Source organism: Musa acuminata, chromosome BXJ1-6, assembly GCF_036884655.1.
Source record: "Musa acuminata AAA Group cultivar baxijiao chromosome BXJ1-6, Cavendish_Baxijiao_AAA, whole genome shotgun sequence".
NCBI classification, from domain to species: Eukaryota; Viridiplantae; Streptophyta; class Magnoliopsida; order Zingiberales; family Musaceae; genus Musa; species Musa acuminata.
The window spans coordinates 9,169,976-9,192,974 of record NC_088332.1 but is presented as its reverse complement, the minus strand read 5'-3'; the positions used below and the strand labels follow the sequence as shown (position 1 = coordinate 9,192,974).

Sequence of the window (22,999 nt, the reverse complement as noted above, 5' to 3'; positions counted from 1 at the left end):
ATCAGACTTCATATAATTACAATGAATTGGCTCATTAAGTATCTTAAACAGCTCGTATAATATTTTGTTAAGGTCAGTAGCATTTACTGAGTGATAAAAGCTACTGAAGGGTGAACGGAGTGGTCACCTCAAGAGATGTCGATTTGGAGTGGGACAAGCAGCACAGGATCGAAAGCAGCCATGCTGAGCCTTCTGAGGCCCCCTGCAAGCTCGGGATGCTTGAGCTGTCTTCACCAATCCATGGTCAAACCAACAGTCGTGAGTGATGCATCAAACTGTTCCGCTTTCAATGTATCTGGATTTCGTCAGATAAAATGATGAGACAATAGAAGAAAAATGATTGAACTACTCGTTCCTCATGAGGATCAAAGAGGGTGTCGGCCAGACAGTGGGACAGTGGTGAAGAACTGAACTGCAAGGAGATGGGAGAGAACCGATGGTTCTTCCTCTACTTCTTCTTCATCAAGAATCACATGAGTAATAGTAATCCCTTTGATCTCCATTTGGATGTCAAATCATGTGAAGCTTCTTTCTTCTTCTTCTCGATTTGAATTTGAATCGGCGAAGAGAGTTACTGCGCAGTCTGTTTCCGAGCGTTTCTTCTTCGTCTCTTTTACTTCTTGCAGCTTACGATCCATGAAGACGGGCTTTTGCACGTAAGGACGCATCGTCCGGTCCCTGTCTCGAATCATGCAACGTGTCAAAAGGCAACGCAGGGGTACAGGGAGAGACACCGGTGTACCTCACCCTGGCCTGTGTCGTCACGCACACTGCTCGCTATAAAGAGACCGAAACAGAGGGTGGACACTTCGCACGTTACCGGATCCCCGTCTTTTTCCTCCTCTCTCTCTCTCTCTCTCTCTCTCTCTCTCCTTTTCCTTCACATCATTCGAGAAGCAGCTACAGAGCCTGGCCGTAGTAACAGTTGCTGTTTGTTGTGGAGATGGAGATCAGGGGTGGAAGAGGAAGGAGGCTCAGCAGCAGGGAGGCGAGCCCAGAGCGAGCCAGACTGGGGTGCTCGCAGCAACAGAGGTTCATCAGGTGTTTGAGGAAAGTTCAGGTCATATACTATCTCAGCAGGAATGGGCAGCTGGAGCAACCCCACTTCATCGAGCTCCCTCACCTCCCAAACCACCAGCTCCGCCTCCGAGGTCGCCTTCTCTCTCTCTCTCTCTCTCTCTCTCTCTCTTTCTCAGAGTGTGTCTTGCATGAATTAGATGTGATGGAGAGACTGACTCTTCTCCGAGGCAAAGGCATGCCTTGCCTCTTTTCCTGGTCTTGCAAGAGGTAATCTCTATCGATTCCTGTTATTAATCCTTTATTGATTGTCCTGCCAACCTGTTCTGATGTTCTTGTAACGATCTGTGAAACACGAAAAAGGAGCTACAAGAATGGGTACGTGTGGAATGACTTGGCCGAGAACGACATCATCATTCCGGCGGACGGCGTGGAGTACGTTCTGAAAGGCTCTGAGATCATCCCGGGCGCTTATGGTCTTTTCTTGGCCTCCTCCTTTCCCGAGTCCCTGTTACTGTTTTATTGGATGTTTCCACTTGATTGCAAGCGTTTCTTTGGCTGTATTCAACTTGAGATTTGCGTGTCAGCGCGTTTCCAACACGTCACTGCGAGCACCAGGCAGCCAAAACGACTTCCTGCGCCCCACAGACTCCTTTTGGAACCAGAAGACGACGACGAAGAAGAGGCAGCGGAAGAAGAGGTTACAGAGGAGGAGGAAGAGCTGAGAGGCGGTAAGGGCACGGGGGGTGACAAGCATCCGAACGGCGCAGGTTACTCTCGGCTTTCCCGGGGCGTTTCGACGGACGAGATCGAGCGAGTCGCGGCTCCGGCTAACCACCACGGGCTCACCGAGCTGCCCACCGACGACTCCTCTCCGCCTTCCTCCACCACGTCGGACAAGCCCCCCACCCACGCCCCCGGCCTCGGCGCCTCCCGGAGGTTCGAGGAGGTCGACCAGACGCCGGAACCGGGCCTGACTCGGAACTCGGTCCTGCTCCAACTCATCGCCTGCGGGTCCGCGGCCCTGAAGGGAAGAAGCAACCCCAGCGGCGGGATGATCAAGGCCGCCGCCACCTCCGCCTCACCAGTTGAGGAGCGGAGACGCAACGGGCGACACCGTGGAGTGGTGAGTCGACTCGCGAGCCGGGCGGGCGAGGAGGACGAGCTGCGTCGCGACTCGGATAACCCCCGCTTCTGTCACCCCCTGATAGAGGACAAGGAGTACTTCAGCGGCAGCATCGTCGAGGGTAGCAGGGGGCCGTCCGAGCCCTCTCTCAAGAAATCCTCCTCCTACAACGAAGAAAGGTGACACCTTTCCTGATCCTACTTCACTCCACTGGGGATTAACCTCCACCTAATGCATCGGTTGAGCTCCTGCTTGTCAGGCATGCATGACGGCCTTAAGCTTTGTGCAGGGATTGTGGCTTTAAGCTTCACTAACCAGTGACTAATGCAGTATGATTAATCGTTGGCGTTGATGCTGTTGGAGACAGGAGCTCAAAGCTTGGGATTGGTGAAGGGAAGCTGGAGATGGGGGAGGACAGAGGAGGGGATGTGAAAGGTAAGTGTATCCCTGGCAGAAGGAAGTCATCGGTCAAGCAGCAGCAGCAGGTCCAAGAGTCCAAGAAGGGATGACGATGAGTTAATCTATCGCCGTCTGTGTGTGTGCAGTGATACTGTACTTTACTGTGCAACTTTGGACCACTGCCATTGCTAGGATCGGAAGCATCCCAAAGGATATCTTTCTCTGGAATCTATGCTGGATGCTGTTCTCCAGCAGTGTTTCTCTTAGCTAGGTCTTAGGTTTGATGTCTGAATCTGCCATTATTGCATCCTTTCAGAAGAATTACTGCTCAGTTCATGCTCTCGACAGTACCCAAGAACAGTGAATCATTATTGCCTATGCATGGGCTTAATAGATGGATCCCTGCTCCTTTTGGGCATTCAATGGCTTTGTATTCATTGTTCCTCTTAAAAAGGGAGACATCACCTTGTGTTCACCATATCAAGTAAACTCCAATGAGTTTGATGTAGCATTTGAAGCATTAATTTCTTACTACAATTTGGGCAAATCAAACATTAACTATCAAAGAATATGAACAGTCATTTTACCACACACAATATATATATATATATATTGCAACATTATCTTTCGACAACCAACAACTTGGGCAGATCAAAAGCTGGTCAATAAAAGAATGAAAATTTTCCATTTATTGCAGACATTGTTTTTGTTATAGGGATTTAAAAACATATATATAATTTTCTACATGCACAAAACTAGCAATGTATGTTTATTCTTAGGTTTAATTAATAAATCTTTGGCAAATCATGAGTAAATAAATAGGATTGAATAAAGAGTGCACAGTTCTTTTTGGCTCAAAAACATTCTCTCTCTCTCTCTTAAACCCAATCCTTCTCTCTGCCATGGGTAAGAACACATCTTTTGCTCTCATTTTGTTCTTCTCTTTCCCAATCATCTCTTCTCTCTAATTTTCTCAATCCAACTTAATCCAAAGCCACTTTAACATAATGATTCTCAATCCCATCACACATTAGAACTGTTGATGCAATGCAAATCAAGATTTCAACTATATTATTGTTAATAATAATAATAATAATAATAATAATAATATTATTATTATTATTATTATTATTGTTGTTGTTGTACAAACGGAGCTCAGAATCCAAAGCAATTGGTGTCTATACCACTAATTGATCTTTATTAGTAACACAAATCCTCCAATTCTGTGCTTAATATTTAGTGGCATTATCACCTAATTGGATTCCTTGTCCCTCTGTATTCATCAACCCTAACCCTAACTCTCCCTCTCCCTCTCCCTCTCTGGACCGTCTCTTTCTGATCTGTACCTGCCATGGAAGCCGGAGGGGTGGAGAAGCCAGAGAGCCATGCGGATGTAGAGGATCCCATCTGTAAACTTACCCTTGCACTTGGCGAGTCTTCCTCCTTGCCCTGTCCCTTCTCCATCGCTCCCGCCTCGCCTGCTCCTGTTCAGTCGTTTGGACGTACACGACCAGCGCCGGCACCGAAGGGACGCGACAAGACCAGCATCATACCTCCTCCCTTCCCTTGGGCCACCCCTCGCCGCGCTACCGTTCACACGCTCAGCCACCTGCGCGCCATCGGCATCGCGGAGATCCACGGCGAGACGCAGTGCAAGCACTGCAAGGCGAGCCGGGTGATCAGGTACGACTTGGAGGCCAAGTTCGAGGAGGTTGCAGGCTTCATCATGGCGCGGAAGCACCTCATGCACGACCGAGCGCCGCCGGCGTGGATGCATCCGACGTTCCCGCACTGCGAGGCCTGCGGGCTGCCGAACTGCATGCAGCCGATCGTGTCCGCGAAGAAGCGCGACATCAACTGGTTGTTCATGCTGCTGGGTCAGACGCTGGGCTGCTGCAACCTCCGGCGGCTCAAGTACTTCTGCAAGCACACCGAGAACCATCGCACGGGGGCCAAGGACCGACTGCTCTACCTCACCTATCTCACCCTGTGCAAGCAGCTCCACCCGTCCCTGCCATTTTGACCTATGATCATCGTCGCATGCTGCACTATTTCGGAAACATTTTGATCTACGCGCATTATTCTATATATAGATTATCGTTGCATGCTGCCATACGTCTTTACATAGACATCAACATGAACTGTTCTATTACTTTAGACAAAGAAACCTCCAATCTTCTTCGGATTGGATTCCATGTTTTCTGTCGTGGTGCATTGAAGAAAGCTTCAAAATCATTAACCTCGTCGATGGATTCATATGGTATTCACTGTTGCTGCGCCATATTTTCATCTCTTTTGGATTGTACATTTCAAGTTTAAAGCTGAAGCTAAAGAGCCACTGAATTGCATAAAGATCTTAGTTAAATCCACCACACATTTGGAATCCCACTCATCAAAGTGTTGAGTAGACGCAATCCAACATTTTATTAGGTGAAATCGATTGTTTCATGACATGAAAGATTCCCACTCTTTGCCTGTGTTTTGTCCTCGACAGTCACTTGTTTCTTTGTTGTCAGGACATGAAACATGGGAGGAATCAATCACTCCATCAAACCAGTCCATAGGAATTGGCTAATACAATGGGACAATCCAAGGCCGGATTCTTTGATGGGTTTGAACTTGTCAATCAGGTGCATGTGCCATTCCACATGGAGGAACATGATGAGTGGGCGATCACATCTTTACTTGTGTTTGTTTACTTACCGAGTTCACCACCTTAGATTCATTGAACGTGCCATTGACTGATTGCATGATGGCGATGTCCTTTGACCATCAAGATGTCTGCTATATCTGAATCTAATCAAGTAAAATTAGGTCTTCCCAATGAGTTTGGGTAGCATTCTTTCTTTGATCGAGTGCACTTACTATGTTTCACCACAACTGAAAAATCAAACCTTCATCATCGTGCATTCATAAGCTATTGAAACCCACCGAATCGAGCCAAGACAAACACATCGCGTCTGCCAACCACAGCTTGCCACGTAGTTCGCTCGACTTAATCTTCATGTGTATCTAGAGACATTCTACCACCCGGTCCCTGGATAAACCCATGGAGAAGGGAGCGAATGGGCACCCAACGCGTGTCTCGGCCACTGACACGAGCCGGTATATACTTCGACAGGTGCCGGTGGCGTAGGCTTTCGGGGATACGTGGTGTATTGTGATTCGCCGGATCGGGAGAAGTGCGGCTTATATAAGCTCTCGAGAACACGCCCTTCTCTCGGCACAGAAAGCCAATCCGCGTTCGCCTCCCAGATAAGCCTTCCCCCACTCTCCGGCGAACTGAGAGATCCGTCTCAGAGATATTCTTCCACCGGGAAACTCCATCCCGTAATCTTCCGCTGTCGTCTGATTTCTGTGACATCAGATCCATCTTTTGCTTCCTTTTTGACCCTTCCTTTGCTGGTTTGATCAAAAGAGGCCACTTTTTTAGCTAGACATCTTTCTTGATCTCTTTCCTTCGGAGATCCTTCGCCTTTTCCTGTTGCTCCGTTCACAGCCAGTGGGTTTTTTTCCGATCTGTCCTTTGTACTATATCTTTCCAGCTTCTTTTCCACCTCAGTAGGCCGTTCTTTTGGCTAAAAGCTTCGGCTTTGCTTTGCGCAAAGGCATGGCGACAGCTATGGATGTGTACTGCGGCACGCCAGCTTTCTCGTCATCCGATCCTCTGAGGGAAGCACTTGAACCTTTTATTAATGGTGCTCCCGCCTCCACTTTCTCCTCTTCATCAAGCTCGGCCTCCCCTGAGCCTCTCTGCTTTCCTTCCTTTTCTTTCCCCTTTTCCTCTTTCCTGCACCAAAATCCCATCTTTGTTCCCTCCTTGCCTTTGTCGTCGAGCCCCGAAATGCTTCCGCGACGGTTGATGGATCAGAACGGCCGTGGCGTCGATCGCCTCTCTCCTGCTGAAATCCGAGCTCAGTTGCAATACCAACAGCAGCTTATGGCGGCATCCTCCCACCGTCGGAGCCCGAGGAACGGGAACCTCCTAGCTCCGCAGCCTCAGCCCATGAAGCGCTCCGGGTCGCCGCCATCGCCTCCGAAGCCTAACAAGCTCTTCCGCGGCGTCCGGCAGCGGCACTGGGGCAAATGGGTCGCGGAAATCCGCCTTCCCCGCAACCGCACCCGCCTCTGGCTTGGGACCTTCGACACCGCCGAGAAGGCCGCCCTGGCCTACGACAGGGCCGCCTTCATGCTCCGCGGCGACGCCGCAAGGCTCAACTTCCCAGAGCTGCGGCGCAACGGGGCGCATATGGGATCGCCACTCCACTCCTCGGTAGACGCCAAGCTGCAGGCCATCTGCGACACCTTATCGAATCCGGAGAAACAGGAGAGTGCTCCGCTCATTTCGGCGGCAACGGAGGAAGCAGGCACGAACGGTGAATTCGGTACCTCCGGTTTGGAGGATACCAAGTCCGACATCTCCTCCTCGTTGGAGGAGGACGAGTCCTCCTCCTCGGGCTCGTCGGCTGTGTCCGCGATGCAGTACTTGGACTTCACCGAGGCGCCATGGGACGAATCCGACAGCTTTGTGCTGCGAAAGTATCCGTCGTGGGAGATCGACTGGGATTCCGTTCTCTCCTCGGATTAGTAGTTTGCAGGATCCATTGTCATCATAGCCTTAGTTTAGATTCTGGTTCGGTGCTTGTCGTGGCTGCTGCAAATGGGGTTTTAGACATTTGCATGGCCATGGCAGTGCCTTCTTGCTCCTATAACCATCAGCAATCGAAGCAATTTGTGTTGTACGTACATCAATCTCCTGGTTTGCTGATTTTTTCTAGCACAACCAGGTAATTCTCATGTCTAGATTCCTAATCACCAGAGCTTTGTGATTACTGAAACAGAGCAGTCATTTGGTGTGTGAAATTGTCAGATCCAAATATCTTCATACTTTTGAAAGGTTTAGTTCAGAATGAAATCCACACACTGTGTTATGAACTTGTGAATGGATTGGTGATGATATAACACAATTTCCTCTCTTCGAATTGGAGGATTTCATTATAGTCATCATTTGGCTAACAAGTTTCTTGAGGAACAAAAGGACTCCATTCGTGAAGTCATATTAGATATTCCATGCATTGAAATTATCATTTTAACTGTCATCCTTGAGATGCACTGCAGCTGTGCAATAATTTAATGTATTCACTTCCAAGTTAAGGAACTTGTTATGTTTCTTTCTTCTTCTTCTTCTTCTTCTTCTTCTTCTTCTTCTTCTTCTTGTTTTTCTTTTGTTTTAGATCTGCTATTTGTGTTCCATTAAAAGATGAAGAATTGCACCTTCTTCACAACCTCATTAGATTTATTGGAGATGTTGTCCTGTGCAGAATTCAACCATGGAAAAGAAAATTAGAGAAAGCAGTTTACTCCAATCATGAGTTCTAAAGTATTTATTGATGTAAAAGAAAATTAGAGAAAGCAGTTTTCCAAGTTTATTACTGTAATTAGTTGTCATTGCACACCAAATGGTTGACTGAATCATTGATTGAGATGTGGACATGATTAAGGTAATAATGGAATGCAGGTGGAAGGTTTTAGTCAAAGAGGCTGTGCAGCCTCTGAAGAGGATCTTCACTGAAACATGGAGGTTTCAACTCTCTTCTCCCCTGCTCCATCTGACTCCTACCACTGCAGCAGTTTCTGTGATCAGAAGGTTCTGAAACTTACCTGAATTCCTAATCCTTATCCTATAGCTTCTCTTTTGCTAGCAAGGCAGAAAATGGACAATGATCTCGAATCATCCCTGTGAAAATGACTCCATTGTTATCTGAAAGAAGACTCACTCAGCCCATGCTATCCCCACACCGCATTCATGATTGCATGGGAATTGTGATCGGCTTCATCTTTCTTCCTCGAGCAAATTCTAGATGGCTCATGGCTTCAGAGAGCATCTTCTTCTTTGAGAAGTTAAAAAGGCCAATCATGATCTCTTGGAACATAAATGAGTTCCTCTGGAGACCGGTGGAGGGAAGTTGATTGATGGAGTTGGCAGAATACTATCACAAATCATCTCTGACACAAAGTAGGTGGAACATTTAAGATAAAAACCATGCAAATGCGAAGTCAACCAACCAGGGCAATCTATACCCATTCATGTAAGAAGCCATCCTGTTGTTCATGCTTCATAGAGTTGACTTTGGCTTGTGATCTCAGTGCTTGAGTATGAAGAAAAAGCATTACCAGAAAAGCAAGGTCATGAGACATATCTATGACAACAAGGAAGGCACTTAGCAATGGTGGTTAGTTTATGTGTGGATAGAACATGGAAGGCACATTGTGACGTATGATTCAATGCAAGTAATGATTAAGCTCTAGCACCAATTTGTATTCTTTCTTAGAGATTAGTTCCTACCCGCAGTTAATTCCAATGTTTACCATAGGATGAAGTTACATACTAACAATTACAAAAATATTTTTTTAATAAATAATTACTTTATCTTGATAATATTTAATCAGATAACTATGACCATAAGTAAAAGTACAAACCGGGATATGAATATGAATGGAGGTATTTCCTATTATCAATCCGATTTGGACTGAGATGAGTAAGGAACTCCTCACCCAATCCCCATATAGTTTATATTTATTTATTATATATAAATTTTTTTTATTATTAAAGAATATAAAAAAATATATATTTGAAAATTAAACTAAATATCTATAACTCTAATATTCAAACATTAATCACTAAATTAAATTTATAAATTTTAGCAAAGCACTCCTCACCCATCTCCACCTCTTTCATGTTTATTATATATATATATATATATATATATATATATATATATATTTATATATATATATATATATATATAATATTTTTTTATAAAAAAGGAAAATAACATATATATTTAAAAAGTAAACTAAATATCTATAACTCCAATATTCAAACATTAATCACTAAATAAATATTTTTAATTTTAATTTTATATATTTTTAATATTTTTTTATTTTATGATATTATTAATGTTTTATTAAAAAAATAAATAGATTAGTTATGATAATATAAAGAACTATTTTTATTTTTTGTTCTCGCTCTTATCTTATTTAAATAAGGAATGAAGTATAGATAGAAATATGAGATAAGACATGGATGTATAGATGAGAAAGCACTTCTCATCCTACTTGTATCACAAACATTCTTAAACAAAACATAGGTAAAATTTATATTATTTTAATTATTATTAATTATAATTTTTAATATTTATGATTATAATAAAAATCACTTATCTTTATTATCTTATCAAAATATATTGATTGAGTCCATTTTATTTTTTAGCATAAATAACCTCTCAAAGGATTTCCTCGAAATTAATCACTGTGTGAATACCCCAATTTTAAACACTACTTTTAAATATTTTATGAAAATTGTAATGTGGATAGTTAATTTTTGTTTTTAATGTTGTTTTTGTAATTATCGTCTCATTACCATATACTAATCATGCCAATTAATTACCGACATGTGCATTGCTTACTTGAAAATTGTAGATTTAAATCCTAGAATAATATTTATTTACATTAACACGCAAAAGGAATTAGGAATATTAAAGCTACAAAATACAATAAATATAATATTTTTTTCGGAGTTGGGAGTTCAGATCCGAGTTTAAAGGTTTCGGACCAATCGACGCCCCTAATCAAACCTAATCCGGAAACTCGGACGCCACGCGTTCTTCCCGGATCGGGTTCAGACACCCAGTGATGTCATGCCAATCCGACCCGATAACATTATGATGTCTCTTGCGGTATCGTTTTGCCCGGTGATGCGGAATCGCCCCGCTAGGGTTTATACTTCGCCCTTTTCCCCTCGTCACTGCCATGAAACCCTAATTCTCTATTTGCTTTCGTGAATTGGTCCATCTCGGCCTCTCGATCGATCTCAGTCCTCGATCCGGTCACCATGCCGAAGGTCCTCGGCACCGGTACCTTCGACTTCCGGCGGCACCGGGTGGCGGAGTATTTCGTCGAGACGGGCCAGGAGGCGGCGGCGGAGCCTCTGCCCGAGAAGCCCCCGGAGCAGCGGCCGGCCGCTGGGCTTTCCAGCTCCATCACCCTGCTCGAAATCCAGCGTGACCGGCTAACCAAGACCGCCGCGGACAACTGGCTGAAGACCGCCGGTGGCGGGGCTCATTCGCGGGAGTTCGATCCCGAGCTGGTGAAGGAGATTTATGAGACAGAGCTTCTTGCGTCGGGCGGCGGTCGGAAGACGGCCCCCCTACATAGGGTCATGATCCTGGAGGTGAGCCAGTACTTGGAGAACTATCTGTGGCCTAACTTCGATCCGGATTCTGCGACGTTTGAGCACGTCATGTCGATGATCTTAATGGTCAATGAGAAGGTACGTTGATTGGTTGGAACTTTTTGATGGAAGGAACAGTCAGGAGCACAGATGTTTTCTCATCACATTATCGGTTTATGTTTTGGTCTCTCTAGTTCCGGGAAAATGTGGCTGCATGGATTTGTTTTCACGACCGGAAGGATGCATTCAGAGGATTCTTGCGGAGGGTTCTTCTATTAAAGGAACAGGTTTGATATGTGTCTGCGTTATTCTTGAATTTGTCAACTTTCTTGCCTTATTTTTCTTGTTTTCTTAATGGTCTTTACATATTCGTATTCTATTTGAAGTTTAAGGACTGGATTGGAGATAAGATTCTCCATGGTGGAATAGACACATTTTGACATCTGATTGTGTGTGTAGTCTGTAGTCAAGAATTTTGATTCTTTTACTTATTATTGTTTTATTAATTCTGGAGTCTTTTTGGCGTACAACTTTTCTTATTTGCTAACTGTGTTTTGATTTGCTCGCATGTAGGGAAGAGCCTTAAGTATCGCAGAGAAGACAAATTACTTGCTTTTCATGATTAATGCTTTTCAGGTATGATGTTGCAATCTTTTAAACTAAAACCTAGCAGGAAGTAGGATGACAACTGACTTAGGTTCTTTCAGTAAGCCTAGAGTTTTTCCCCTCTTATGTACTGTCTTTATGATATATTTTTTATTTTTTTTAATTTCTCTCTTATTCTCGGTATTGTGCTGAACAACTGTTAACTTGTGGATGCATGTATGGTTTTGCTTGGTTAATTTTAATTGACAGTTTGGCCAGTTCAGAAAAGACATTTTTATGTTGAATCTCATTGCCCTTTTAAGAGTTGATGATTTCTACGTTTTTTGTATAACCACTTTAGCAAAAATCATACAGACTTGAGCCTTAGAGAACGTACTTTTTGTTTTTGGTGTAGCAAGTCATCTGATATGAGATGATCCGGATATGTGAATGTGTAAAATTCAAAGATATGGATATGAGACTCTAAGAAATGGGGTATGAAACTCAAAGAAATGGAACATTATATGGCTCGGATATGATATTAAAAATTATTTCATATATATTTTTTCATACATCAAATTTGGATATTCCATATATTTTTATTGGCCCAGACCATACATTGGCGGGAACCTCATGTACTGGGTATGTCTTTTTTTTTTATAATCAAATTTAGATATTGGAATAGCTATTTGGTAGATTGAGACTCCCATACACTGGGGTGGGACCTTCGCATCATTCGCACCTATCAGGGTGCACATCTGGTACTATATGAAGCAATAACATCATTTTCAGCTATCCTAGATTTTTGTAATATTTGTTTTCACATCTTCAGCATCAATCAATTTACCTGATCTTATTTGTGAATAGGCTTCAGCCACAAAAGGAGATTATAATATTTCTTTTTTAGTTCTGTATTTAGCTACATCACTAATTAATTCTGTTGCAACTATAACTTCGTTTACTGGAATTTGCTTATGGATTTCAACTTGCTAGACAGTTGAGTGAGTTAAAGAGATAATGTGAATTTTTTTTTAATTATTACCTAATGTTGTATAGAAACCTACTGGCTGGTTTTTAGCTTGTAGAGAAATAAGGCTATCACTATTAGGCTAAAATTTAGTACTCGTCATTCCAATTTTGGTTGTTTTTTGGCTTGTAGACAAATAAGGCTATTACTAATAGGCTAAATTCTGGCACTCCACGTTCCAATTTTGTATACCTAAAGATAACAATGAGAACATGGATTTAAGTCCTGCAAAAGAACTTGTGTCAGTCATAGACTTGTAAGCTATATGTTGTAAGAAATATGTAGTTTGACAACTGATATATGCTAGCATCAAGGCATCTCAAGTTTGATGCCTACGGCTTCTGTCATACACTTGGTTGTTATGGCATGGAACGATGATCTCTAGCATGGATCATTATCTAATGTGTCGGTGTCTAATTGGAATGGTGCATATTTTGATACTTGATGTGTTGTGTAACATAGTTTAAAACACAAATGAAAGAGATTAGGTTAATGAAGGCCGACAGAATTTAGTGTGTGTCGTATAGGCAGATGTCCAAGCTCTTGCAGTTTGAACATACTCCTGTGCTCATCAGAAAAACATAGTAATTATAGTCTCTTTCAGTTATTGCAGTTATAGCCTACACCTTCATGAAAAGAAAACACAGGCAAACACCCAAACACAAAAAAGAGAAACCAAATAATGGTCTTTTGTTTACTTCAGTTTCAGTATAAAAAGCATATAAGAAGCATGTAGTAACTAGTAAGGATGGTAATCATGGAAGAAAACATACATATATAATAGGATTGTTGTATTGATCATGCATATATATCATGTCATGAGTGTGTCTTTTTTTTATTTTTTAAAATAAGACTGTAAAAATTGACCTTTGTATATATTGGCACAAGATGTGGTACTCACCTGAAATGCATTCTTATCACATGTCACGACTGTATTGCTCTATGCATTGGCACCACGGGCGGTACATACCGGTCCGAGTGTACTGTGGCACTGTAGCAGGGCACTGTAACAGTGCTACACTACTCGGTACACCTGGGTGTACCGCTCGGTATACCGTACCATACCGGTACCAAACCCAGGTCGAAACACCGGTACGGTACGGTATTGCAAACCTTGATTGGCACCTTAATTCATGCTCCCAGATCCATATTATTGTATTACTGAGGCAACTGTGCATCTTTTCACTTTACATATTTTCTTTGAAAGTTTTCAGCCTTTCAAGTTTTCAACATTCTCCTATTTCTTTATTTTACTTCCCATGCATATCTAATTACATAAATTTCTCTACTGCAGTCTGCAGCTTAAGGATTCATCATCTATTAAGTTATTGAATTTTCATCTAGCTTTGTTGATTTGTGTACTTCACAAAATAGCTTTATGCTTATGCAATGTTTGGTTGTTGGCAGAGTCTGGAGGATGAGATTGTTAGTGAAACTATTCTTAAGTTAGTCAGCTTGCAGTTGTGGCACAGCTTATCTCTTGGTAGATTTCAGGTGCAGTCAAGATAATCTCTGTTTATTATGTGTCATTGTTTTTGCACTTGTTCTTGCAAACTGACCTCTTATTTGACCTTATATAGATCGAGTTATGCCTTAACCCCCATTTAATCAAGAAGTGGAAAAAAATGACCAAGAAAGAAGCCAAGGAAGCCAAGAAAGGAGGCCAGCCATTTGACCCATCAAAAGTACTTGAAGTACGGTTTCTTAGAAACTTGATAGAAGAATTTTTGGAGGTAACTTTTTCAAGCAATGGCCTATAACTTCATCCTATATATGCACCCTTTTATACAATTGTCACTGGAATATGCCTGCCAGATTCTCGATTCAAAGGTTATACATCAAAATCTGAGTGGTCATGAAGTCAGCGATTCTTATGATAAGCTGGTTGATGAATCCTCTGTTTTATACTGTGAGAGATTTATGGAATTCTTGATTGATCTGTTGAGCCAACTGCCTACAAGAAGGTATGATTGTCTTATTTACCTTGTTTTCAACTGATCTTTCAATTTGCACTTTATCTAAACAAATTATTAGGTTAGCAAAATTTTTGGTGTATATTGATGGTCGATGGAGTATTAATTGTGTTATGAGTCTTAGGACATCAGAATATGTTAGTTTTCATTTGTTATAGATGTCATAGGCTGTGCCCTGGAACCCTTCATGAGTCTTTGGCAAGTGATATAGGTCCTGCAAACTTTAAGACCAAGGTGGTGTATGCATGAATTACCATATCATGCAAATGACAAGTTGAAATAGCATTCTTGATGCTAAGACATGGTTTTGAGTTGAAAAAGAACAATTTTTTCCCTTCCTTGGCAACATTGGTCGAATGGTCCTACTTTACTCTTTGAAGGAAATGTTGGTATGATATCGTCATTTTGCAGATGTCTGGTCTGCTATATAATTGTGCAAAATTATTCTCTCTGGATATCTTGCCCTGGTTGCATGATCCTTTTGTTTGTAAATATATCATGCTTCTAATTGTATTTCATAGGTTCTTGAAGCCTGTTGTTTCCGATGCTGCTGTTGTTCCCAAATGCCACTTAAGTGCACTATACACTCATGAAAAGGGGCGACTTTTCGCACAGCTGGTAGACTTGCTACAATTTTATGAATGCTTTGAGATTGATGACCACATTGGGATGCAACTCAGTGATGATGATGTACTACTTGCTCACTACTCACGCCTGCAAGCGTTCCAACTATTAGCATTCAAACAGATCCCTAAGGTATTTTTCTAGTGGTATTAATTAACTTGTTCTTGTGAAACTATATAATTCCTTTTGTTTTGCTTTTCATAATTGTTTTTTCTTATTCCCTAGTTGCAAGATTTTGCACTCTGCAATATTGGTGCAATTCAGAAGCGTGCTGATCTTAGAAAGAAGTTATCTGTCTTGTCTGATGAGGAACTACAAGACTTGGTTTGTGATAAGGTCAGTGATAACTAGCATGATATATCAATTTGCTTTTATTTCTTTCTCCCTCTCTCTCTCTCTCTCTCTCTCTCTCTGCTTTCTTCTATGGCCACTTGTGCTGATGCTGATCGAGCATCAATATACTGTACATTGTATTCTGATGTATATTCTTTTTGTATCTTTCACCACTAGAATTAGCCAACATTTGCCCTATACATTGTATTCTGATGTATGTTCTTGGTCAACACCATTACCTGTTACTTGCTAATTTGCCCTAGACAATAAAGGAATTAGACATATGTGCCTTCAGTTAAGCAAGGATTTTAAAATTAATTCAACTTACTTTGGACATGGAAATTACTCAAGTGTATTGTGTTGGCTTCTCAAAGTTGTATAATATTAAATGGGATCAAGTATATGCCAGAAAAATTTTGTTGGTTTGTCGAACTGCCCCCAGAAATGATAACCTCGTGCTTCAAATATGTATTGACTTTAATTTTGTTAGATATATTTGTGAGAAAATACATTCTCTGCAAAACTGATTATATGATTAAAAAAAGAGATATTGAGAAGGAGATACATCTACATGTGTGTGTATATGTGCACTCTTTTGTGAACGATGATAAAAAAAATGCCTAGTGCAATTTTCATTTGCAAAGTGATCTTAGGAAAGGTAATTGTTTGCAGATAATAAAGAAGATGAACTTACCAAAAGAAAGATAATAAAGAAGATGAATCACTTTTTTACTATGAGTTATATGCACTTCTTCTATTCCAATTTGTTTTCTTCCAGTATGTATTTTGTGTTCATTCTTTAATTTAATTGGTCTATGTGCTTATAGGTTTCAGAGAATCTTATGACTAGTTAGATTATGGTACAGGTTAACAAATTTCATGTCTAATCTTGTATTTTTAATACCATATGAATATATGTTTGTTGCTTGATTGAAATTTTGGTCATTTTCTCTATGAAGCTCATATTAGGCTTCCTTTAGTAAGTTCTGTGATTTTGTCTTTATTACTTTTTGATTTCTGACTAATCCTTGCAACCTGGTAGAGACTTCCATATTGCAACTTTCAACTTGTTACTGTTATATGTTGATATCTTTGAGACATGCTCCAGCTGTATGTTACAAAAGCTCATCAATGGTTGGGCACTTCTGTTGATTTATGATGTTGTGAGCGTCATATCCTTTCTATAACCCTACAGTAGATATTTCACTAATATCGTTGCCTTTTACAGCTCAAGTTGGTTTCAAGAGATGATACATGGGCTAATCGGTCTGATTTCCTTGTTGAAGTACTTGTTTCTTTCTTTGAGAAACGTCAGTCCCAGAAGGATGCCATAAATGCACTTCCTCTCTATCCAAACGAGCAGATAATGTGGGATGAGAGCCTCGTTCCAAGTATTAATTATTCTGGAGAAGGATGCCTAGCTCTTCCTAAGCTAAACCTGCAATTTCTGACACTACATGATTATCTATTGAGAAACTTTAATCTTTTCCGTCTAGAATCTACATATGAAATACGTGAAGATATCCAAGAAGCTGTTCCTCATCTTCTAGCTTATATCAATAGGGAGGGGGAAACAGCATTTGGTGGGTGGTCGAGAATGGGTGTTCCAATCAAGCAGTTCAGAATCACAGAAGTTAAACAACCAAATATCGGGGAAGTCAAACCATCATCTGTTGTAGCTGAAGTTACTTATAGCATTTCGAGTTACAGATCACATATCAGATCAGAATGGGATGCTCTTAAAGAACATGATGTCTTGTTTTTATTATCAATTCGTCCATCTTTTGAACCTCTTAGTCAAGAGGAAGCTGCCAAGTCCTCTGTTCCACAGAGGCTTGGTCTTCAATATGTACGTGGATGTGAAGTAATTGAAATCCGTGATGAGGATGGTGTGCTCATGAATGATTTCACTGGTAGAATAAAAAGAGATGAATGGAAGCCACCTAAGGGTGAGCTTCGCACAGTAACAGTTGCCCTAGACACAGCACAGTACCACATGGATGTTGCTGACATTGCTGAAAAAGGCACAGAAGATGTCTATGGCACCTTTAACATTTTAATGAGGAGGAAGCCTAAAGAGAATAACTTCAAGGCAATTTTAGACTCCATAAGAGACCTTATGAATGAGTCATGCATTGTACCTGATTGGTTGCATAATATTTTTTTGGGTTATGGCAATCCTTCTGCTGCACAGTGGATTAACATGCCTGATCTTTTGGAAGCGGTAGATTTTAAAGACACTTTTCTTGATGCCAACCATTTGAGAGACAGCTTTCCAGATTTTCAGGTAATAATTAGCATTAAAACAATTGGTATATTTTACCCTTCAGAAGCCTCACATTAGTAGGAGGCTCATGCACTGTCTTCCTCCATGACATTCTGTTGTGTTGTTGTATTATGTGTATCTGTTTCATGACTTGTAGGTTTGCTTCATTAAGCCAGATGGTTCAGATGATTTACATTCGAGTCCTCCCTTCCGGATTAGACTTCCAAAAACAATGAAAAGTAGTACTCATGCTCTTCCGGGCAATGAGAAGATCAGTAACATTACCACTTCAAATGGTGATGAGATGGCTCAGTATGGTTCTGAGAAGGAAAAGATTTTTGTTGAGGCATATGTTCCTCTTGATCCTGGTCCTTATCCTCAAGACCAGCCAAAGCAAAACTCAGTCAGATTTACACCAACCCAGGTTTTTACTTTCAAAAAAGAATATCTATGCATATTTCTCTCTCTGTCTCTCTCTTTCTTTGAATCCTATAGATTCCTTTCATTCTTGATCAGTTCTGTATATGATTAGCATCCTATTGTTTGTGCTTTTAAGCTATAGAGAAACAAGTCTCTCTTTATTCCCTTTAAAAAAATCAATCATACTCCTTTCTTATAACAGTATTTATACTGCACACTTTGTCATTACTTAGATATATTGCTCTAAAGTCCCCATTTTAAACATGTAATTTTCTTTTGCAGATTGGAGCAATAATTTCAGGCATCCAGCCTGGGTTGACAATGGTTGTTGGTCCACCTGGTACTGGAAAAACAGATACTGCAGTGCAAATTCTGAATGTTCTTTATCACAACTGTCCTTCACAGAGAACATTAATTATCACTCACTCTAATCAGGCTTTAAATGATCTTTTTGAGAAGATAATGCAGGTATATGATTCATATTTAGTGAAAACATTTGGCTCCTGTGGATATCATCATGTTTGCACTAGCTTTTTTTTGAAATGTAAAATTACTGAAAATTTCTGCCAGAAGGTGGTTGGTATGTTAATTGTCTTGACTAATAGAAGGTTGGAATATCTTGATGCCTTTATATCTTGCGTCAAGGGAAGAGGTCAGGGGCAAAAATTGAGATATGGGACAACGTAAGGAGGGAAAAAGGTTTGCACCATACTTGATAGTGCTATGGCACATGGCACCTGCTCCTTCTATGAGAGGAGCACATGTCACATCCTACTTCTATTGCTGGCCTCCTCTCAGCCCACTGTCCTTCCATGAGTTCATATGAGGGACAACCCTTTTTTCCTAGCAATGCGCTGAATGAACTATGATTGTCTGGAAAACAAGTTTCTTCAAAATTGACAAACAGTTCCTAATACTGACCCAACCTTTGTGCAACCAATTGGCCATCACTCCACTCGAGACCTTATTCACCTGAGGCATCTGTGGTCATCCCTTGATAGATCAATATGGCTCTTTTTGTTGATTTAGTTCTTGCAAAGTTGAGTCCAGTTTCAGTGATTGCTTCATCTACCCAATCGTTGTCCTACTTACAGCTATCACCAAAAGATGCCTGCAAGGCAGCTTGCCAGCGTTACATGGTTAATATCTTTGAAACAGTCAGTCAACTTGTCGTTTGAGTTCTTGAGTTGTATGGAGGTGTTAAGGTTTTATTTAAATGCTTGTGAATGTTCTATAATTTGAAATTTTTATCAGTATCTCACACATCTGAAATAATGGAGAAAATATCAGGCTTTAGTGAGTCATTTTTATCAAAAAAAAAAAAAAATTAAATTTATCAACTTCTATAAAAATGTATGTTCCATATGGTATACATGAGGCAGCCCTGTCATGATCTAAGACACCCATTTATTGTTCATGTATGTGATCTCTGTTAACTGCTAATGTTTGATAAAATTTCAGGTGCCTAAAAGATTGATTTGTGAGCATAGTAGCATGCCTTTTCATAGTTTTTTAAGTATATATGATATTAATGATTTGTCATGCATCAGTTTGTTTTGTTGCTGAGTCAACTATCCATGGTAACTTGAGGCACATTCTCCTCATATTTTCCTTGTGGACTCTTCTGTTTCATCTTCAACCATGGCAGTCTGTGTAATTGTTTCTTCATTTACTGGATAGAGATTTCTTAAGAACTACTCATTTTTCTTGGTAATCTTTTTGCTTTTGTGGTTCATATCATTGTTTGTTCTTTTGCAGCGTCATTGTTTAATGTCCTATTTTGAGTTTAATGTGGGAGGCACAATTGTTCTCCAGTACCTAATTATGACTTTCACATTGTGTCTTTTTCCAAGGAGCTTATATAGTATCTATTATCACAAAGAGATTTGGATCTAGCTTACATAGTGTCTATTATCACTTTTTTCCCCTCATTTGTCTTTGACGTGTTCTATTATCATGAAAGAGATTTGGATCTAACTTTAGTGTTACTGTCATCAGAGAGATGTACCTGCTAGATACCTTCTTCGTCTGGGTCAAGGTGAACAAGAGTTGGCAACTGATCTTGATTTTAGTCGCCAAGGTCGTGTCAATGCTATGCTTGTGCGACGATTAGAGCTTCTTGGTGAAGTGGAGAGACTTGCAAGATCTCTTCAGCTCCCTGAAGATGTAGGGTACACTTGCGAAACTGCTGGATATTTTTGGTTGCTGCATGTTTACTCACGTTGGGAGCAGTTCTTAGCTGCTTGTGCTCAGAACAAAGATAAACCATCATTTATTAAGGATCGGTTTCCATTTATGGAATTCTTTTCAAATACTCCACAACCAGTTTTTACAGGTGAATCCTTTGAGAAAGACATGCGAGCTGCAAAAGGTTGCTTCTGCCATCTATCAACTATGTTCCAGGAGCTTGAAGAGTGCAGGGCTTTTGAGTTACTCAAGTCTACAGCTGATCGAGCAAATTATCTGATGACCAAGCAGGCCAAGGTTGTTGCTATGACCTGTACTCATGCAGCATTAAAGAGGAAGGATTTCCTTCAATTGGGCTTTAAGTATGACAACTTGCTGATGGAAGAAAGTGCGCAGATATTAGAGATAGAGACCTTTATACCAATGTTGCTTCAAAGGCAGGAAGACGGTTATGCTCGGCTTAAGCGCTGCATATTGATTGGTGACCATCACCAGTTGCCTCCTGTTGTGAAAAACATGGCCTTTCAAAAGTACAGCCACATGGATCAAAGTTTGTTCATGAGATTTGTTCGCTTATGTGTTCCTTACATTGAGCTTAACGCTCAAGGTAGAGCTCGACCGAGTATAGCAAAACTTTACAACTGGAGATACAGAGATCTTGGTGATCTTCCCTATGTCCGTGAGGAGGTTATGTTTCAAAAAGCTAATGCTGGATTTGCTTATGAATATCAACTAATAGATGTTCCTGATTACCTTGGGAAAGGTGAAACTGCTCCTTCTCCATGGTTCTATCAGAACGAAGGGGAGGCCGAGTATATTGTTAGCGTTTATATTTACATGCGTCTGCTTGGATACCCAGCCAGCAAGATTTCTATATTGACCACATACAATGGCCAAAAGCTTCTGATTCGTGATGTTGTCAATAGGAGATGCATGACATCTGGAATCGGCCCACCTAGCAAGGCAAGTTCATCAGTTTGTCATCTTATTTAAGCATTCTTTTTTCTGCTCAATTTAGTGAGAATTTTCTTTTCTTATAATAGTCAGTTAATCATTATCTTGCATAACAGGTTACAACAGTTGATAAATTTCAAGGTCAGCAAAATGATTTCATTTTATTGTCTCTTGTCCGCACACGATTTGTCGGTCACCTCCGTGATGTTAGGAGATTAGTCGTTGCAATGTCACGAGCACGTCTAGGGCTGTATGTTTTTTGCCGGCGTGCTCTGTTCGAACAATGCTATGAGTTGCAGCCAACTTTTCAACTTTTACTTCAGAGGCCTGATAAGCTGGGCCTGAATCTTGAAGAGACCAGTCCTTTCACAGAGCGTCTCATGGGAGAAACAGGGAGGATTCAGTTTATTGGTGGTGTTGAGGAGATGGATGGCTTGGTTAACTTTAGGATTCATCAGCTCTATCAGGTATGCTTGTGACTCAACATCCTGCCATCACTCAGTTTTATGCAAGTGGTTGTTTTCTATCTTCTCAAATTATTAGCCGAATGTGTAACAACTTCCTTTGGTAACAGGCACAGCTCATCAGTCAATATGGTGCACACCAAGAGTCGGTGCCCAGTGCAAATGGGGCTCAGGATTCGACTTCGGAGAACCAGTCCGAGGATACAGATATGCCCACTGCAAACGGTGATGCTGACAATGAAACATTTGAGGATAATACGACAGGTGAAGATCAGATGGAGTGAATCATAGCATTCGGAGGCAGCTTGCAGGTCACACAACCTCTTGCATAGGCACTATGCTGACCATTTCGGCCCTGTTTCTTGTTGCATGACATGAAGGGTCAACTGGCATATTGAGTACCACAATCTGGTTGCAAACATTTGTGGTGATTTTCCTGGAAATTTTTGGCCATTCAGAGTTTTGAATACGATACCTATCTGAAGAAAACATGTAGAATTATTCGACAGTGTCATGAGATGTAGCTTGTTAGAGAACTGGGTAATTGTACAGGAGCATGCCAACAAGAGGGTACTTGTTCTTCAGCCTTGAATGTAAACTGTCTGCGACTAATTTATCGAGGTATCACTCTAATCCATTAGCGATAAGAGATCCATGTAATCGATCTTAAATAGTTGAGATGTACGATTTTATTGTTGTTTGTTGTTCTAAGCTAATCTTAATTACCTTAAATCAATTTGGTTCCACCATCCTTTCTATTTGTCTGTCATATGGTACATGACATTTCTCTACATTTAAATACTTTCTGGTGCTTGAATTATCTAGGATTACTGCCACTTGTACCCACATATTATGTGCTCGATCTGAAGGTATTTAAACATGTTGCCAGATATTTATGATTGAATCTCCTGTATTGTTCTTACTAATGCAAACTAACTTTGGCAACTAAAAAGCACACAAAACCTAACTATGTTGCAGGAATGGAATCCCTGCAACATATAAACATTGCTTTCGTAATTTTTTACTTTTCACACTTAAATAAATAGTGGTGTCGTCATTTTCGATCCTTTCTTTCTTTCTCCCTATCTGAATAAAAGTTTTGGTAAATATATTTTTATATAAAAATAAAAATAAAAATAAAAATTTGAACCGAATCACTGACATCGGTTCGGCTTTTGCTACGACTTAAATCGGTTCGGTTTGGTTCGATTCGGTTCGATAATTTTTCTGTTCGATTCCATTCTTTAACCCGCATCTTTGGCTGCTTAGTGGCGTCGCAGGCCTCCGAGAGGGTACGACCGTGGGTGGTTCAAAGCAGGTCGTCGGTGGGAGATATTATAATTTGGGTTTAAGTATGGGGCCCACAATTCAAATTCCAAAATCAAGAAGAG

The 22,999-nt window shown here is 40.9% G+C and overlaps 4 protein-coding genes across 4 annotated transcripts; all 4 read left to right on the top strand.

The window, feature by feature from the left end:
- Positions 1–826: 826 nt before the first annotated feature.
- LOC103988331 (protein SOSEKI 2) lies at positions 827–3,017 on the top strand. Its single transcript, XM_018827587.2, has 5 exons — positions 827–1,151; positions 1,218–1,287; positions 1,381–1,493; positions 1,605–2,322; positions 2,511–3,017. The coding sequence occupies exons 1-5, from the start codon at positions 944–946 to the stop codon at positions 2,650–2,652; spliced, it is 1,251 nt and encodes a 416-aa protein (XP_018683132.2). The 5' UTR covers positions 827–943; the 3' UTR covers positions 2,653–3,017.
- An 876-nt stretch (positions 3,018–3,893) lies between these two features.
- On the top strand, positions 3,894–4,565 carry LOC135675452 (uncharacterized). Its single transcript, XM_065185605.1, has one exon. The coding sequence runs from the start codon at positions 3,894–3,896 to the stop codon at positions 4,563–4,565; it is 672 nt and encodes a 223-aa protein (XP_065041677.1).
- Positions 4,566–5,774: 1,209 nt separating this feature from the next.
- LOC135676084 (ethylene-responsive transcription factor RAP2-4-like) lies at positions 5,775–7,380 on the top strand. The gene has a single exon (XM_065186893.1). The coding sequence runs from the start codon at positions 6,153–6,155 to the stop codon at positions 7,128–7,130; it is 978 nt and encodes a 325-aa protein (XP_065042965.1). The 5' UTR covers positions 5,775–6,152; the 3' UTR covers positions 7,131–7,380.
- Positions 7,381–10,297: 2,917 nt separating this feature from the next.
- On the top strand, positions 10,298–22,354 carry LOC103987462 (uncharacterized). Its single transcript, XM_065186892.1, has 14 exons — positions 10,298–10,874; positions 10,970–11,062; positions 11,349–11,411; positions 13,795–13,881; positions 13,968–14,120; positions 14,203–14,351; positions 14,882–15,116; positions 15,210–15,320; positions 16,546–17,604; positions 17,741–18,007; positions 18,286–18,471; positions 20,002–21,153; positions 21,261–21,611; positions 21,719–22,354. Exons 1-14 carry the CDS (start codon positions 10,437–10,439, stop codon positions 21,890–21,892), a joined length of 4,518 nt encoding a protein of 1,505 aa, XP_065042964.1. The 5' UTR covers positions 10,298–10,436; the 3' UTR covers positions 21,893–22,354.
- The last annotated feature ends 645 nt before the right edge of the window (positions 22,355–22,999 follow it).

Coding starts and splice junctions, on each gene's coding strand:
- LOC103988331 (XM_018827587.2), top strand. CDS start 944: ATGGAGATCAGGGGTGGAAGAGGAAGGAGGCTCAGCAGCAGGGAGGCG. Junction 1,288..1,380: donor TTTTCCTGGTCTTGCAAGAG/GTAATCTCTATC, acceptor AACACGAAAAAG/GAGCTACAAGAATGGGTACG. Junction 1,494..1,604: donor GATCATCCCGGGCGCTTATG/GTCTTTTCTTGG, acceptor TTTGCGTGTCAG/CGCGTTTCCAACACGTCACT.
- LOC135675452 (XM_065185605.1), top strand. CDS start 3,894: ATGGAAGCCGGAGGGGTGGAGAAGCCAGAGAGCCATGCGGATGTAGAG.
- LOC135676084 (XM_065186893.1), top strand. CDS start 6,153: ATGGCGACAGCTATGGATGTGTACTGCGGCACGCCAGCTTTCTCGTCA.
- LOC103987462 (XM_065186892.1), top strand. CDS start 10,437: ATGCCGAAGGTCCTCGGCACCGGTACCTTCGACTTCCGGCGGCACCGG. Junction 15,321..16,545: donor AAGACTTGGTTTGTGATAAG/GTCAGTGATAAC, acceptor TGCCTTTTACAG/CTCAAGTTGGTTTCAAGAGA. Junction 18,472..20,001: donor TTTTTGAGAAGATAATGCAG/GTATATGATTCA, acceptor TACTGTCATCAG/AGAGATGTACCTGCTAGATA.